Source organism: Crocodylus siamensis, chromosome 3 (assembly GCF_052110815.1).
Source record: "Crocodylus siamensis isolate JL-2025a chromosome 3, ASM5211081v1, whole genome shotgun sequence".
Classification (NCBI taxonomy): Eukaryota; Metazoa; Chordata; order Crocodylia; family Crocodylidae; genus Crocodylus; species Crocodylus siamensis.
The window spans coordinates 19,018,237-19,035,716 of record NC_143397.1 but is presented as its reverse complement, the minus strand read 5'-3'; the positions used below and the strand labels follow the sequence as shown (position 1 = coordinate 19,035,716).

The following is a 17,480-nucleotide window of genomic DNA, read 5'->3' as shown; positions in this document are numbered from 1 at the left end:
GATTTTCTGCCTTCTCAACTTCCAACTTGTTTCTCAGTTTTGAATGAACTAGTTAACTGAATGACTTGCATATATAGTCCTAAGAAGATATTCTCCCTGCAACTGTCAAAAGCTGGTTCAGCACTTCAGCAAATACTCATTCCAGGAGCTTAGCCAGTGACTTCCACCAGTTCAGTAATTTGACTTTGTTGAAAATTTTGGCAGCAAACCTATATGGACAGAATATTTAAGTTAATTATTTTAATAGGGTATCATGAATTTAAGCCTTCCCATGGATTGTCATAATTTCAAAGAATAACTTTAGGTTTATTTTTAAGACTGGGGGAAAATGTATTTAATTTAAATAAAGATCAGATTTTCTCATTAAAATAGAAAAATGACAGGTTCATCTATAATTACCCTGGTTGTGGAGTTGGTCCCCCTTCCTTGCTGAGGCAGAATGAAGTGCTTTGGGGTCAGCATTAAGAACCAGAAAGGGGACTGTATTGGCATTGGGCAGCATGCTCTGCACTTGAGAGGAACAACAGTCCCATGACCAAGCAGAGAAATAACATTGAAGAGGCCCTCCTGACCTGCTGAACACCTTGGGGAGGAGAATACAAAAGTACAGGAGTATCAAAGATCAGATCCAACCCACAGAGCTCTAGCATCTGGACCTGGCATGCTGCATGAAGCATATGCCTGGACTGGCCCTGCATGCTGGGCCAGGCCACGTTTGGCATGCAGCACACACAAGGCCAGTTTGCCAGCCTGATTTGGCCCACGGACTGGCCCTGTGCTAAGTATGCATCTGGCTCTGAGGGCTGGATGCATCTGACAGCCCTGCAAAAGTACAGTACCTACTTCTGATGCCAGGAGGAGGGAAGAAGTGGGTGGAGCTCTTACCTAACTGAAGGAATGAGGAAATTTCCTGCTGCTAACAAGTTTTGGGGGAGAGAGTCCTGGAGAAAAAAGTTTAATTTTGAGAGGAAGAAGCTTTCTGAAAGTAAAGAACCTTCAGTGCTTCGCTGGAGAAACTTGGAAACTTACTGAATACATGCAGAATTTTTTTCCATATGCATTTCCATTCATTTAAGAGGGTTGTATTTATATAAAAAAGATTTTTTGGGAGCTTTTATGTACTTTAAATACAGTTTCTAGCTTTAGGGAATTTGGCTCTCCAAAGGGAAAAACAAAAAACCACCATTTGATGCAACTGCTGTCTGTTACATTAAAATAGGAATATTCAGACATGCAGTGAATTTGGGGACAAAAAGTGGGAAAGTAATGAAGAGAGCAAAGAGAACATATGGTAATAGTAAAAAAAGGTGGGGGTTAGATGGAAAACAGAATTAGAAAGTGCTGAAAAACAATTAAGGAACCATAACAAGCCACTTTTCAAAGCTTTTCAATTCAAATTTCAGCGACAAGTTGTATACTAAGGTGAAAATTAGGCGTGGTTTCTATCCAACAGGCTTTTATGATAATATAATTTTATTTTTGTTCATGGTTTAGGTCAAAAGGTGGTTACATTTTGTTCCATATTTCTGTATGAAAAATGTTATCAAGAGGGAAAGCAAATACCCAAACCCATGGACTCTAGGTAGTCAGACAGAGGAACAGAAGACATGCCCTTCATCAACCACAACAGCATGACTAAGAAAATCACAGAGCATATAATTTTTACTGTGGCTCTTCCTCTGTTTTTGGGGATGGATTACACCGGGGTGGGCAAAATGCAGTCCATGGGCTGGATGCGGCCCGCCAGGCCATTGTATCCAGCTCGCGGGGCCCCTAAAAAATTTAGAAAATTATTATTTATCTGCTCCTGGCTGCCTGATATGTGTCCCTTGATGGCTTGCCAAAACTCAGTAAGCGGCCTTCCACTCAAAATAATTGCCCGCCCCTGGATTACCCTGTTTGCTGCGATTCTTCTTGTGTTGCTTACTTAAGATAGATTTAGAGAAAGGGCAAATGTGCTCTGAGGGGGGACTGGAAGGAAAACCACCACACAGACATTTCTCCCTACTAGAGCAGCAGTCTGGCACCACGCACCAGGTGAATGGCAGACTTATTTTTTGCTACAGCGTAAAATTATGAACCTTTATGAAACAGCTTCTTGCTTCTGTGAACAGAGTTAAATTGATGGGAAAATAAAGAGTCAGGAGTGAATATTCCCATATGAAATTATGGCAGTGACCTTGGGACTGTTTTGTCTTCCTCTGGGCCATTGAGAACACAGGTTGTCCAAGCATATCCCATGTAATTAATTGTCCACGACAGTAGACCGCGTGAGTACAGACAGGCGGGCCTCTGCACTTCACATGGTTTAATTCTATGTCTCCACATTTAAGGTCAGTGTCAGCTTAATGAAAATTAAAACTTTTAAAATACGAGGCTTATAATTGAAGTGGACACAGATCTCTATTTCCAGGTTTAAAAGATATCTTTGTAACCATAGTTTATGGAAAGTTACCAAATCATCTTTAGAATCTCTCTAATTTCCAGCGGATGGTTTTTATCTTTTCTAAGATCTCAACTTTAATGAGTACATAAATTATATCTTAAAAATATGACCATGTACTTTCAAATTACTTAGGCCTTTATATTTATTCTGCATTTCCACCACAGAAGAGAGAGAATGCCTTTAAACATCTTCAACTCAACTTGAAAGGGCATTACTCATTTATTTTTAACATAGCTATGTAAATGTGCACGTGCACGTGCACACACTAAAGAGGATACAATCTGTTACTAATTTTGATAAAACATTATAGAGTAATCCAAAAAAACCTGCAGCTTATAATTCAAAGAAAAAAAGTTATGGAAAACAATGATCCCTACAGTCATCCATGCCTAGAAATCAAAGCCTAATTAATGCTAGAAAAATACTCTTAATCCTCATGAGTGAGCAGTTGCACTCAGCGTGTCTCACAGTATAATCTTTAGTGGTGGGGGCTGGGCTAGAAGGATGGAGGAGTTATCCAAAGCTCTGCATCTTATTTCAACCCAGAAATGTATTTTATTCAGTGCACAAAGAGAAAGAGAGAGTGTGAGAGAGAGTGAGAGAGAGATAAACACTGCATGTGTTTTTTCTTTGTCAATAAATGTGAAGTGAATTTTTTTTAAAAGCACAGGCTTGACATAAAAGCTCTTTCATAAAGTGTGCTTAACATCACAGACAGAAGCAAGGCAGCTGTGCACTGTTATTGTGTACACGGTAAATCAGGCACAAAAAGGGGCAGCTCAGCAGGGCACCAGGAGGGTAAGATGCATACTTAACCCCCTGCACACATTGTTGCTCTATTTCTTTCCATCGTAGTCCCTCAGCAGTCAGTACTGTACCTGTCATGGATGTAACAGGCCATTTTCAATCTAAATCTTGTTATGGATTAATAAGCAAACACTTTCTCGCTTATTATGCAATTTATCATGATGAAAATTGCATTGGGCTCCTCAAGGCTACACGTTGATACATTCATTTATTCAGTGCTCTGTGTATAGAAAGCCATACTAATCTTTATGACAGCTACGGATGTAATAGCAAGATTAAAATTACTTTCTGAAGAACTGTACTTACTTGGTTTATACAAGGGCTATATTCAAATACAATAGACCTTAGCAGAGTTTTTTCAGCCAAAGGGCATGTTTTACCTTTACCTTTTAAACTAAATTTAGACAAATGACATCATTCATCTTATTTACAAATATTTTTTGCATTAAATGACATAAACCATTCATTCATTCATTCTTCAAAATTTGTTTGGCTCATATCTAAAAATATGCTATGGAATGAATTACCAAAATTTATTTACGAATAATGAAAACAATTAGACATTTTAAGGTTGTCAGGGAAAGATATTATATGCATTTAGCCAAGCAAGGGAGACATGCAAAGTTTATTACTCTTCATGTTTTCTTTAATGGTTCACAGTGATTACAAACCATTGACACTAAAATAGATGTCCAGAACAGCAAGTGAATTATAAAATGCAAAGGAAGAATGCATTTAAATTTTAATATCAAAGGACAAGGTTTCTGAAAGGATTTCATGGTGTTACTCTTCTTGGAAAGTTATGTAAGGACAACGGAGAATCAGCACATCTTTAAAATGTCAATAGGAAATTTATATTTTAAATAAAATAATACAAATATAGATAATATGTATTTTGAAGTGCCAGGTCACATTTCACTTCTAAATAACATACGGCTGGATGAGCAGCTGTCACTGAAATGTTTTACAAATAAACAGGCTTGGAATAAAATGAAAAAAAAATTAAGTATATAAATAAACTTACCACACTTTCATAGGATCAGAAGAAACTACTTTAGTATTTACAGTTACCAGGAAAATGTATAAACTTACTACACAAACACACATGCACATGTTCAAAGACATTCAGCAGTTTCACGAAGAATGTATGCACTGTAGTATTTTAAGTAGTCATCACCCAGATGCTTTAAAAAAATGCTCAAAAGACTTCATGAATGTCAGTAGTGAAATAACCATGAAACAAAATGCTAATTACTCCAGAGAAGCCAGGGAAGCTGTATTTCTGGTAAACAGAAATACAATAAAATTAATTCTTAAATGATAATATCATAATGTCACATCTACACCATTTAGAGATTCAGGTGTTGACTTTGTCTCAATTAAAAATTTTTTGCTTGTAAGAGTTCAAAGTGGAAAATGCATTTTTTTAAAATGGAATTCCCCCCATTATTAGGTTAGTTTACCATTTAATACTTAAAAACACATGCATCTTAAGAGTAATTTCAAGGCAAAACCCTCTCTTTTCCTGCTGAAATTATTCCAGTAAACATGAAACATGTACAGAAAATGCCAGTTAATATTTATAACCTGTGTCTTAAATAAATGATAACGCAGGCAGCGTTGAAGTATTAGATTCTTAGCTGGTGAAAATTAGCAAGAGTCTATTGAAGTGAACTGAGCTACTTTACCAGCTATACACTGAAGCTATGCTCAGCAAATCTGAAGAAACACACTTTATAAGCAGAAGTTTGAAATACTGAACTCTGGAGGGTTACATTTTAAATAAATAACAATGAAGAAGTGTTGAAATTTTATAAGTGATAAATTAAGTGATGAACAATGAGCCGTACATTTTTCAGCTAATTATATTTAGATAAAAACATTTTACAGTTATATTTCTTTTTAAAACTCAGTCTCTATCTCAAATAAATAATAAAAACTCATTTTATGTTGATAAAAGGGTTACAATATACATACATACCTTTGAAATATTCTGATTACCTTATCAAGGATAAAGAGCACATGTGTATAGCATTCTCCTTACTGCAGAAACTAGATATTTTAATGTCACTGTCAGGGGCTAATTTTTTGATATACAGCATTTATATAGCTGTGAATTAAAATTAATTTGATCTCTATAGGCATTTGAGTTATTGCCACAAACAATTTTCACTATTTTATTTTGCTTTGTGATAAGAAAAAAGGTGTAGATCATATGGAATGTAATGCTTTTGTTGTATTTAATGCACAGAGTACTACACAGCTGCTTGCAGTATTAAGTGTAATTTCTTTAATAATACATACACAACGCAGTATTTTTTTTGCAGACCGTTTTGTACTAAGTAATTTGCATTACAACCTGAAAGGTAACTAATTGAAGAATAGGAAAGACAATGATTTTATAGAAATTCTACTCAGGAGAGATCTCAAATACATCTCAGACAGACTGACCAGTTTTCTAAGCAGCACTAAGCAGAACAGGGAGCCATCCCGCAAAACTCTGAATTGTACAAAGTACCATTGACACAAATTGGATTAGTAGTGAGAGAATCAGCCCCAAACCAATGTCTATTGTTTTGTACGGGGAGCTGCCATAACAAGGCTTCTGTGTAAAATAGCAGTATCCATGCATAAAAGCATAAGACGACAAGGCACGCTAAACTACAAGAACCCAGATAATTCCAACCCCTAAATTATACAGGCCCAGATTCTGACATCCTTATTTCAGGAGTCATCCACTTCATTTAAAGTATATGTTTTGACACGATTATTTTAATGGGATAATTTGTAAAGGAAGGGACTAGTCAGCCAAACCAACAACAACAACAAAAAGCAAACCTGGCTGGTCATAAAGGAAACAGATCTGTACAAAACATCCACATTAAAATAAAGTAAAGAGGACAAATTCACCTGACATATCACACATGTACAGTATAAATTTGGGGACAGAACAGAAGAAACACCTCATATGAACAGATGCCACAAACTTTCTTCCCATCCTCCCTCTGGCTTTTCAAAGGGCACCCCTCCCACCCTGGAGTGTCCTCCTTCATCTACAACATTTAGCATTTCAATTGTTGATTATTTCTGTCAGCAACTCTGAGCATTTAATCCAAGGGTTTAACCCTGAAAGCAAACACAAGTCAAATATTCAATGAGACTACTCAAGTGAGTAACATTATTTTAAAAAGCTGGTATACAGGATCAAGTCCTATGATTTAACCTCAGAGTAAAAAATTTCAATTCCAATTCATCCCAGTTGCCAAGACAAGACACGGGGCAAAAGGTGGCACATTTAATAGACAAGTTCTACATTATTTTAATTTCTACATGCTAATAGTATGTAGTTCACTGGATAAGAAGCAGCAAACATAGGACACAAATAAATGGGATTTTAGGCATTTAGGCAGTGAACTATTGTGCTTTTTTTTGTTTGTTTGTTTTTGTTTTTTAACTATAAACAGTATACTCACACACCAATGTCCATTAAAATAGTTTTGTGTTATATTAGCCCCAGAATATATGAAACAGTATCGCTGTTATCTATCAAACCATGACAAATAGATCTCCACTGAGAAGCAACACAGTGCAGGGGGTCCTACTCTTGCTTCAAGTTCCTTCACTACATCAAGCTCAACGTTTCTACCCTTGACTTCAGAGTCCTGAGTAATTCTACACTTGCTTTTACTTACTCAGATACTTTCTTATCACACATTTCAAATGTAATTACTGTTCAATATTAGCTGAATGATAACAAAAGGTTGAATCTAAACTTTTTCCCTATCTTGCATAAAACTCTCATAATTAACCTTAATATTAAAACGTGTAAGATAAGAATTTAAGCAATCACTCACTAAGCAGCTTGACTGTTTCTTGCAACTCTTTTCTCCACCCATTCACACTAGTTCGCCTGTTCAGAGCGCACGCATGCCTTTAAAATTATATATATACACACATATAATTTGTGTGCGTTCGTGCGCGCGCTAGTGAGTACACCATGAACAATTAATAACTGCTCCATCTTCAACTTCTGCCCTTGACTCAGCCCCTAAATTTGTTTCTGCCTTCCATAATTCTCTTTATATTGGTCTCCTTATTATACATCCATAATTTTTGTTCATCTATTACCATGTGTATCAGCTGACAGCTGCATTCCTGCTGTCACTTTTTTTCTATGTGGCTTCGAGTTGCATTACTCGTAGCCCAGCACATGCATAATGCTGCTCCTTATATTCTTACATGGATAAAGAAATTCAACTGCATCACTTCCATCCTGAAACAACTTACATGACTCAACATTTAAATCATGATTTAATTCACAGTAGCTTCCTCGTTTAAAATAATGCTTCAACAACTTGTACTGGCTAACACAGAGGCATAATGTTCATTGTTCCCCTCTCCGCCCCTTCTTCTACAGTATCCTTCCGAATATCTAGCATGCACTGCAAGGAGGAAAACATAATGCATCTGAGAGAATGGTTGAAATATAGGGACCACTCAATGGAATCTGCTGCATCAGAATCAGAATAAGCATTTGCAGCATCTGATTTCAATAGGCACCGACTGGTTTTCCAGCAGTACTTGGGCTCACTGAGACTTGATAGCAGCCGCCAGACACTGCCCAATGATTTTGGGTTCTCTTACCATCATAACATTTCCAAGAATCACTGCTTCCCTTTAGATTGCTGGGATGAGGCAGAAGCTCTCAAATACAAGGGATCTACCTGCTTCCCATGCCATTCTTAAAGAAGAGCAGGGCTCCTGTCCACAAATGCAGTATTTTTATTTTGCACTGGCAGATCCAGCCTCTGTGGTATCTTTATGCACCTGAAGCTTAGTGTTTGCCTTATGCAGTTGTACAAATTCTTTTGTTTGCAAAATGGGTACTACTTACCACTCCTAGAAAGGAAGAAAAGACCTAAAGCAGCCTAGGTTCAACCTGTTAACCTTCATCCATCCATCACAACACCTTTGGTGATTTCCCTCCCAATGGCTTCTGAAAGCAATCTACATTGTACATCCTATCAAGCTGGATTCTAATAAACAGCTTCATTTCAGTTAGTTCAATACGTTGTCTGCATCAAATCAACTCAACATGGCCTGGCTCGTAGGATGCAAACACCCATAAAACAATATAATACATCTAGAAATCACACAAAACAAATACTTTTCCTTTTACAAGTTGATTTGCTTGAGAAATTGACATGAATTCAAATAACAAATTGTGTCAGTTACAGTAACCACACTATTCCCTCCTTTAAGAAGACTAAGCAATCAAACAAAAATAAAGCAGAGTTAAGGAAAAGTCATCTTCAATTTACTTCATTGTGGAATGCTGTGAAAAGCAGTGCTATGCACGTGAACTCTGTGAAGACTGCTTTTCTCTGATTAAATAAACATGGAATAAGTCAATCAAAATAAATATGTTGTTTTCTAAAGAATTCACCCTAATTAGAAGTAAAATCATTGCACAATGACAAATTTTAGATATTCCTGTTATGGAACTGATGGCCTGATTCTCATTTCATTTGAATATTTGAATTAGGAGTAAACCACTGAAGTCAATGGACTTGCTGTGTGTAATATAACCACCCTGAAAAGCTGGAAAGAGATCTGTCAGCAAAATGTCAGGACTGACATCTATGGGGGGGAAAAAAAGGATATTCATACACCTTTGTATCTGCAACAGACAGCTACAAGAGGATGAAAGAGGAGTAGAATAATACAGCTTTTCTCAGTGATTTCTTTCTTTTACAATGTTTTCAGAGGGAATGAAAGAAAAACTAATGCAAATCTTGAAACACTATGTTGACTAAGTTTGTAGACATCATTTTGAAAGCTTTTGGAAAGGGGGCAGATTTGCATGAGAATTTTCTTTTATAATTTGTTGCAGTTTGACTGCAAATACCTATATATAAGTGGATTATATACCAAATAGACTTCCAGGATACTTGAACAAGCTTCTTTTTGACCCAAGAGATAGGATGAAGTCCACTGAGTTTATGATTTCATAGGACTCTTTAAATCTATAAATTCTCTAGAAACTACCTGTGGAAACCAAGTTTAGTTGAGAAAAGTCAAAAAGATGGTCATGAGTAAGGCTGTATTCACATATGTTAAATAATACTGCTAAATAAAACAACAATCTTCTGAATTGTATTTTCTAAAGTACTCAAAATTATTCATTCACATAAGGCAGTGGCTTCTAAAACCCCAGAACCAAAATAGATGTTCTTGAGTAATGCTAGCGTAAAAGGTTTCTGAAAGTAATTACTCTTCAGATTCAAGAAGGCGAAGGGAAGTTGAATAAACAAAGATATTATTTTTGTAATAAAATATTTAATGGATTCTTCTTCTCAAATTTGACAACTGCATGACCTAGCTGAGTACCTGATACCCCAAAGAGTCTGCCAAATATCTATCAGTTATGTACAGTAGATAATAGAGTGTTAGGTCCAAAATGGTGACAAACTAGTAACCATACATGTGTAAATACTGTCACAATTGCCATGTCAACAGCTCTCTGTGGGTAGACCATTCCCCTTTTGAGATCATATACTATAGCAGGAAAAGACTGCAAAACCCAGAAAATTGACATAGAAATGAGACCACAGCTTGCTCCAATGTCAAATTTCAACCTGCTCAAACACAAGGAAGATGTTTTTCCCATTTTCTAATTAAATATTATGGATTCCATATCTATATTTTTTAGATGTTAACATTATGAGAAACAAATCAGAATACAGCCCCCTGAAAGCCCTCCAGAGAAATTATTGGATTAATACGTACTTAGCAAGCTGTTTCTCAGCATCAGCGCAGAGCTCCAAAAGGCCCATTAATACAGCAGAGACGTCCATGTATGGCTCCCAAACAGTAAAACCTCGCCCAATCAGATCAATTGCAGTTCTGCGGATGGTGCTGTGTGGAGGAAGTTTGGGGCTGGGTGGCTGCAGCAGCAGAAATGTCAATGCCTTGCCTGCCATACAGAACAGGAAAAAAACTTAGCACATTGAAAAGAAACCTACCAAATTGATTTTTGTTGTTGTTTGGAAATGCTTGCCACAAATACAGTGTGCAGTATGGAAAGCTGTTTACTGAGTACAACAACAGGGTCTGCTCTTGTAAAAGAGCCTTCACACCTACTGATTACCACTGCAGTCAGTGAAAGCAGAGATGCAAGGTTCTGCCTACATCAATTCTATTGAATAACTGTAAGCTATTTGGTGCAGAGACCACTGGTTTGCTGTATGTTTGTACAGTTTAACACAACAGAATCCCTAAGGTGTTGTGACAATACAAAGGATTAATAACAATCTTGAGTACTACATGAATTCTTTTGCAGGATTTGAACGTATAAAATTAAGCGTTTTACATAAATGATATTTCAGATCTCTAGTGAATGAGATACTGCAATCTCAGACTTAAAGAACATGAGACAGGCAGACAAACATGCATAAACAGCTCTCAAGTGAGGCAGCTGTGGGAAGGCTTCTCTCTGAAGGAGTGACAGTGGCTTTTCTATCAGAAGATGTCAGCCCAGAACTGTAAAGAATTTAATAGAAAACAGGCTTTTTTTATAACATTTTTGAAGCATTCAATAGAATTTAATAAAGACCTATGTCCCTAATATAAAACCCTTTAGGTCAGTTAAAAATATAGAAGAGAGATCACTCTCTATTAAAGTGTATAGTAATGTCTATAGAAGTCTATTGATTACATCCTTATTATATTCTTCCTATAGGACCATTTCATATGGGGAGGATCATGCAGATATATGAGAAAGAAGCGAGTGCAAGAAGTTATTTTTAAAAATAAAAAAATAAAGGAATTAAACTTGAAAGTATTATTATAAGTAACTGCTCTATAAATATGAAACAATCTTTAACATTACCTCCAGGAGATCAGTAGGTATTATTATATCCCTCACCCTGAGGCAGAGACTAGATCTCAACAATCAAAACCTTCTCTCCTTAAAAAAATGAAATTTGAAATAGCTATTTCTAAACGTGACAGACATATGATAAGACCAAGATTCAACTATTTTTTCTCTATATGTAGGTTTTATTTTTGGGAGCATGCATGTAGTGGCTGGGTATTGGTGGTGGTTATGCAAAATGTGGGGAAGTAGTGTTAATTTGCATTAATATGAATTTACACAAACCAGACAGCAAACCACTGATGACCTGTACTAAATGTAAACTGGTGTCTAAGCTGGAGGAAAAGACTGAAGAGTTGGAAGCACAGGTATCCACACTGCATGTTATCAAAGAAAACAGACACTTCTGGATAAGAGTCATATGAGGCTGGCACTGGAGATGTTAATAAAAGAGAAATGGCAACATGTGACCACAAGGAGATGGGTACCCAAAATTCAAGAGGAACAGGTAGAAGTTGACAACTGTTTCTAAGCACTCTGCAGTGGAATAGCTGGTGACAGAGGGCAGAGATGAGGACACTAGCAGCCAAGATCCAGAGGACTCAGCAGTCTAGAGAGCAGTAAGTGAAAGGCTCCAGGGATGGGGACTGTAAGACCACTGCACGCAGAAAGAAGAGAAGAGTGGTAGTAATTGTAGACTCCCTTCCAAGAGGTGCAATGGCACCAATTTGTTGACAATAATTAGGATCCTGGTAGGTGTCCTGTCTGCCTGAGGTCCATATTCAAGATGTTAATGAAAGACTGCCAAAGCTCATCCATCCACCAGACCATTATTTTTTCCTGCTAGTTCATATAGGTATCAAAAATACTGCTAAGCATGGCACTGAGCAGATGAGAGGAGACTACAAGGCTCTGGCAGGAGGATTAAGGAGTTTGGAGAACAAGTGGGGTTCTTATCAATCCTCCCAGTGGAAAGCAAGGGACCAGGCAGGGACCATTGCATCATGGCAGAAACATGTGGCTGAGAGAGTGGTGTTGATGTGGAGGCTTTGGATTTCTTCACTAGGTGGATGTTCTGAGGAGGAGGGCTGCTATCCCTGGGAAGCCAGACTTAGGGGGAAAGGAGTCCAGGAGAGCTGGCTGTACTTTAAAGAAGCCTTACTGGGAGTGCAGGAACAAACCATCCCAATGTGCAGGAAGACTAGTAAGTATGGCCGAAGACCAGTTTGGCTTAGCAGAAAACTCTTCAGTAAACTAAATCACAAAAAGAAAGCTTATAAGTGGAAACTTGGATAAATAAGAACAATAAGAGCATTGCTTAGGCATGCAAAGATGAAATCAGGAAGGCCAAAGCACAATTGGAGTTGCAGCTAGCAAGGGATGTGAAGGGGAACAAGAAGGGTTTCTACAAGAATGTTGGTAGCAAAAGGAGGATCAGGAACAGTGTGGGTCCCTTACTGAATGGGGAGGCAACCTTGTGACAGGATGCAGAAAAGGCTGAAGTGCTCAGTGCCTTTTTCACATCAGCTGTCACAGGCAAGGTCAGCTCCCAGACTACTGAACCAGGCAGCAGTTTGGGGAGGAGGTGAGTAGCCCTCAGAGGTGAAAGAACAGGTTGGGGACTACTTAGAAAAGCTGGATGTGTACATGTCCAAAGGGCCATGTGGGATGTCATGGGGGCCAGATGTACAAGTCCATGGGGCCAGCACCTGAGAGTGCTGAGGGAGTTGGCTGATGTGGCTGCAGAGCCACTGGCCATCATCTTTGAAAACTCATGGCAATCAGGAAAGGTGCTGGATAATTGGAAAAAGGCAAACATAGTGCCCATATTTAAGAAAGGGAAGGAGGATCCAGGGAACTACAGACCAGTCAGCCTCACCTCAGTCCCTGGAAAAATCATGGAGCAGATCTTCAAGGAATCTATTTCTAAGCACTTGGCAGAGAAAAAGGTGATTAGGAACAGTCTGCATGGATTCACCAGGGGCAAGTCAGGCCAACCTGTTTGCCTATGATGAGATGACTGGCTCTGTAGATGCAGGGAGACTGGTGGATGGGTTGTACCTAGCACAGCATTTTTGCAGGCAAGCTATGGAAGTACAGGCTGAATGAATGGATTATAAGGTAGATAGAAAACTGGTTGGTGCATCAAGCTCCAAGAACAATAATCAATGGCTCCATGTCTAGCTGGCAGCCGGTATTATGAAGTGGAGTGGCCTAGGGGTTGGTCCTGGGGCTTGTTGTGTTCTTGATGTCTTCATCAACAACAAGCAAGATGGCACAGAGTGCACCTGTAACAAGTTTGCAGATGACACCAAGCTGGGGGGAGGGGGAGAGTAGTAGGTATGCTGGAGGGTAGGACTAGGATTCAGAGTGACCTAGACAAATTGGAGGATTGGGCCAAAAGGACTCTCATGAGGTTCAACAAGGACAAGTGCAAAGTCCTGCACTTATGATGGAACAATCCAATGCACAGGTACAGGCTGGGGGCTGACTGGCTGGGCAGCATTCCCGCAGAAAAGGACCTGGAGGTTGCGGTGGATAATAAACTGAATATGAGCCAGCATTGTGCCATTGTTGCCAAGAAGGCTAATGACATCCTAGGCTGCATTGGTAGGTGTGTTGCCAGTAGGTCAAGCAAAGTGATTATTCCCCTCTATTTAGCACTGGTGAGGCCACATCTGGAGTACTCTGTTCAGTTTTGGGCCCCCCACTACAGAAAGGATGTGGACAAATTGGAGGGAGTCCAGCAGAGGGCAACAAAAATGGTGAGGGGGTTGGGGGACATGACTTATGAGGAAGGATTAAAGGAACCGGGCTTATGTGGTCTAGAGAAGAGGAAACTTAGAGGGGACTTAATAGCAGCCTTCAACTACCTGAAGTGGGGTTTGAAAGAGGATGGAGCCGGACTGTTCTTAGTGGTGGCAGATGACTGAAGGAGGAGCAATGGTCTAAAGTTGCAGCAACAGAAGTTTAGGTTAAATATTAGGAAGACATTTGTCACTGGGAGGGTAGTAAAACACTGGAACAGGTTTCCCAGAGAAGTGGTAACCTGCTCTATCCTTGAAGGTTTGCAAGACTTGGCTAGGCAAAGCTTTGGCTGGGATGATCTAGTTGGGGACAGTCCTGGTTGAGTTGGACTAGATGACCTTCTGAGGTCCCTTCCAACCCTAGCTTTCTATGAGTCTATCAAGAAATTGGATCCATCTAACCAGAACTAACCAGATCTTTGGGCATCATTTACCTAAAGGAGGGTTTTAAACTATGTCCCATGGGGGATTGTGAACAAAACCCTCCAATAACAGAATGAGCAACCCAAAAGGGAAAAGGTCAGAAGCTACTGCTCATGTGAGAAACAGCCAGAGAGCCACAGGACAACAATCCATGATGCAAAAGGGAAACAAGTAGGTTGGAATACAAAATACATCTGATAAATGTATACAAATATAAGAAGTATGGGGAACAAACAACATGAGCTGAGGAAGTCACAACCTGTGAAAGGAACTGTGATCTGATTGGTATCAGAGACCTGGTAGGACAGCTCTTATGACTGGAATACCAACATTAAGGGCTACACTGTATTTTGGAAGGATAGGGTTGGAAGAAAAGGTAGCAGTGTTGCCTAGTCTGTCAAAAACATATACACTTGTTCCCTCATTCAGGAGGAAGAAGATGGAAGATAAGAATGTATTTTGGTGAAGACAAAAAGTGAAAAATATAACAGCAATATAATGGTGGTAACTTTTTTTAAATAGGCCAGTACAATTAGGAAGAAGAGGTGGATGAGGCACACCAAGATAATGTCAGTATTATCCAAAAGTTATGAGATGATACTGATGGGAGACTTTTCTGGACGTTTGCTGGAAGACTCAGAGCCAAACATAAAATGCTGAGCCAGTTCTTAACTAGTGTGGAGGACAACTTCCCCAGAAGGTTGAGAATATTAATAGGGGATTATCTACCTTGGATTTTGTCCTAACCAATACATAAGAAGTGCTGGAGAATGTGAAGATGATGGGAAACTTGTGAAGAACTGATCACAGTATGATAGAATTCCAAATCTGAGATGGGGAAAGCATGAAGCCAGCAAAACTAAGACACGGGGGGGTACATCTACACAAGATGCACAATGGAATTCATCTACTGAGCATTAGCACATCATGGCAAAAAAGTGTTAATGCACAGTAGAATTAGTCTATTGTTCATTAAGCGTCACAAGAAGACCGTGTGCCACTGCTACTGTGCATTAGTCCCAGCAACTGCGCATTTATGTAGAAGTTGTTTTGACACGATGGAAGCATAAGAAGAATGGCAAGAGACCAATGTGGCTGCATAAGGAACTCCTAGGATGCCTCTACAGCAAAAGAAAAACATACAGGCATGGCAAGTTGGGCAGGTCACCAAGAATGCATACCAGGAAATAGCAAGAACTCACAGGGACAAAATCAGGAAGGCAGAGGTAAAAAAAAAAAAATAAAAAAAATGAGCAGACATCCCAATGAGGGAATTTAAAGACAACAAGAAGAGGTTCTAAAAGTATGCTGGCTTGAAAAGAAAGAACAAGGAAGTTGTGGGGCCACTGATAAACTGCCATGGTGAACTCTTAACACAGGATGCAAAGGCAGCAAAGCTATTCAACAACTACTTTGCCTCCGCCTTCAGAAAAAAGTCAGGCTTCAATGAGAGACTGAGCAAGGATAAGAAGGGGATGGAAACCGAGGGATGAGAAAACAAAAGAAACAGAGTTTTGATGGATCTGAAAGACTTTAAGTCAGCAGGGCCTGATGAACTTCACCCCAGGGTACCGAAGAAATTGGCTGAGGAGATCTCAGTGCTCCTGGCAATACTATTTACAAAGTTGTGGGAGATGGGTGAGGTACCAGAGAAGTAGAAAAGGGACAACATGGTGCTCCTCTCTAAAAAAGGCAAAAAGGAGGACTCAGACAATCATACAAGGTTCAACCCTTCTCAATACTCAGGAAGTTACTGGAGCATCCCATCAGGAAGTCTGTTTGTGAAGTATCTAGAGAAGGAAAGGCTGATCACAAGCAGTCAGCATGGATTTACCATGAACAAGTCTTGCCAAATGTAGTTTGGGCTGCACCAATATAAGCATTAGGTGCAAGACAACAGGAGATAACAGTGACTCTATTTGGTTTTGGTTAGGCCTCATCTAGAGTAGACGCAATTAATCAAGTCTGCTGAAGCATGCTAATTGGCATGCTCCATCAGCCTTTGTCTCTCATGTCCTCATGATTCAAAATGCCAGCAGGTGCACTTTAACTACAGCTCATTGAAGCACCCCCACCACCATTTTAAAGTGTGAGGATGCTAATGCACGAGACGCTGCAGGCACTTTAACTACAGCAGCTCTGAGAGGCAAAAGCCCCCTTAGTCCATACCAATCTGACCATCGTATACAATTCTCCCCTGATCTCAGATTTGGCAATCAGTATGACCCTGAGTTGAGGAGTAAGACCCTCTAGCCAGGAACCTCTGGATTTAAGACTCAGAAAGAGTACCGGCTCACCTGTCAAATCCCCAGTGCTTCCCAATGCCAACCCCTTCAAAGGAAGGTGGTGGGGAAGGGGGCGGGAGGAGGAACCCTGAGACGTGTAGCACTGGTAGAGGAAAGAATTGCTTTCCAACTCCATACAGCAATCAGGAAAGCCAAGCAGCATGGGAAATACCCATAGTAGAGCATAGGTAGAGCTAGTCCTAGGTCCCCCTGACCAATGTTTGTTTGGTGTTCAATTTCTTCTTGTGGTTGTGTCAGGGTTGATTGTGTAGTCTTACAAATAGGTTAGACCAGTGGTTCTTAAACTTTTCTAAGTCAAGACATACCTCATTAGACTCAAGGTACCCCTTCGTGACTTTTGTGAATTGAGCTTCACCTCATTTCAAAAAAAATATTACAGTGCTTATCTCCTTACAAAATGATTAGACAGTAGGGTGGGGGACTGGCCAGCCAGGGAGAACCTGAGCCTACTGGCTTATCTCCTGAGACATGCAGCCTGGGGCTGCCTTTATTTGCTTATCTCTGCAGAATCCCTTGGTGGATCTGGCTGATCTCTGGTCAAGAATCCCTGGGTTAGGCAACAGATTAGTATTGGATGGTTTGGATAGGAATGATCCTTCTCCTGGCAGAGGACTAGATCACCTTTGAAGGTCCTTTCCAGCCCTAGTTTTCTATGATTCTATGGTCTTAGCCTTGTTGTGGATGTTTATATTTTTCCAGTTGCTTATTAGACATTCTGAACTTGGGGAAGCAGAAATGGTAGCCATTTTATAAGAAAGGATCTTGAGAAAGGTAAGAAAATACCAAGAAAATGTCTGAAGAGTCTGTATACTGGC

General features: G+C 39.4%; 1 protein-coding gene across 3 annotated transcripts in view; it reads right to left on the bottom strand.

Moving 5' to 3' along the window:
• Positions 1-17,480, bottom strand: part of WDR7 (WD repeat domain 7) — a 301,904-nt gene that overhangs the window by 80,631 nt on the left and 203,793 nt on the right. For all 3 annotated transcript variants that reach the window (XM_090037845.1, XM_090037847.1, XM_090037846.1), the window contains exon 21: positions 10,043-10,229. In XM_090037845.1, coding sequence (XP_089893971.1) covers positions 10,043-10,229 — 187 coding nt within the window. The remainder of the gene's footprint in view (positions 1-10,042; positions 10,230-17,480) is intronic.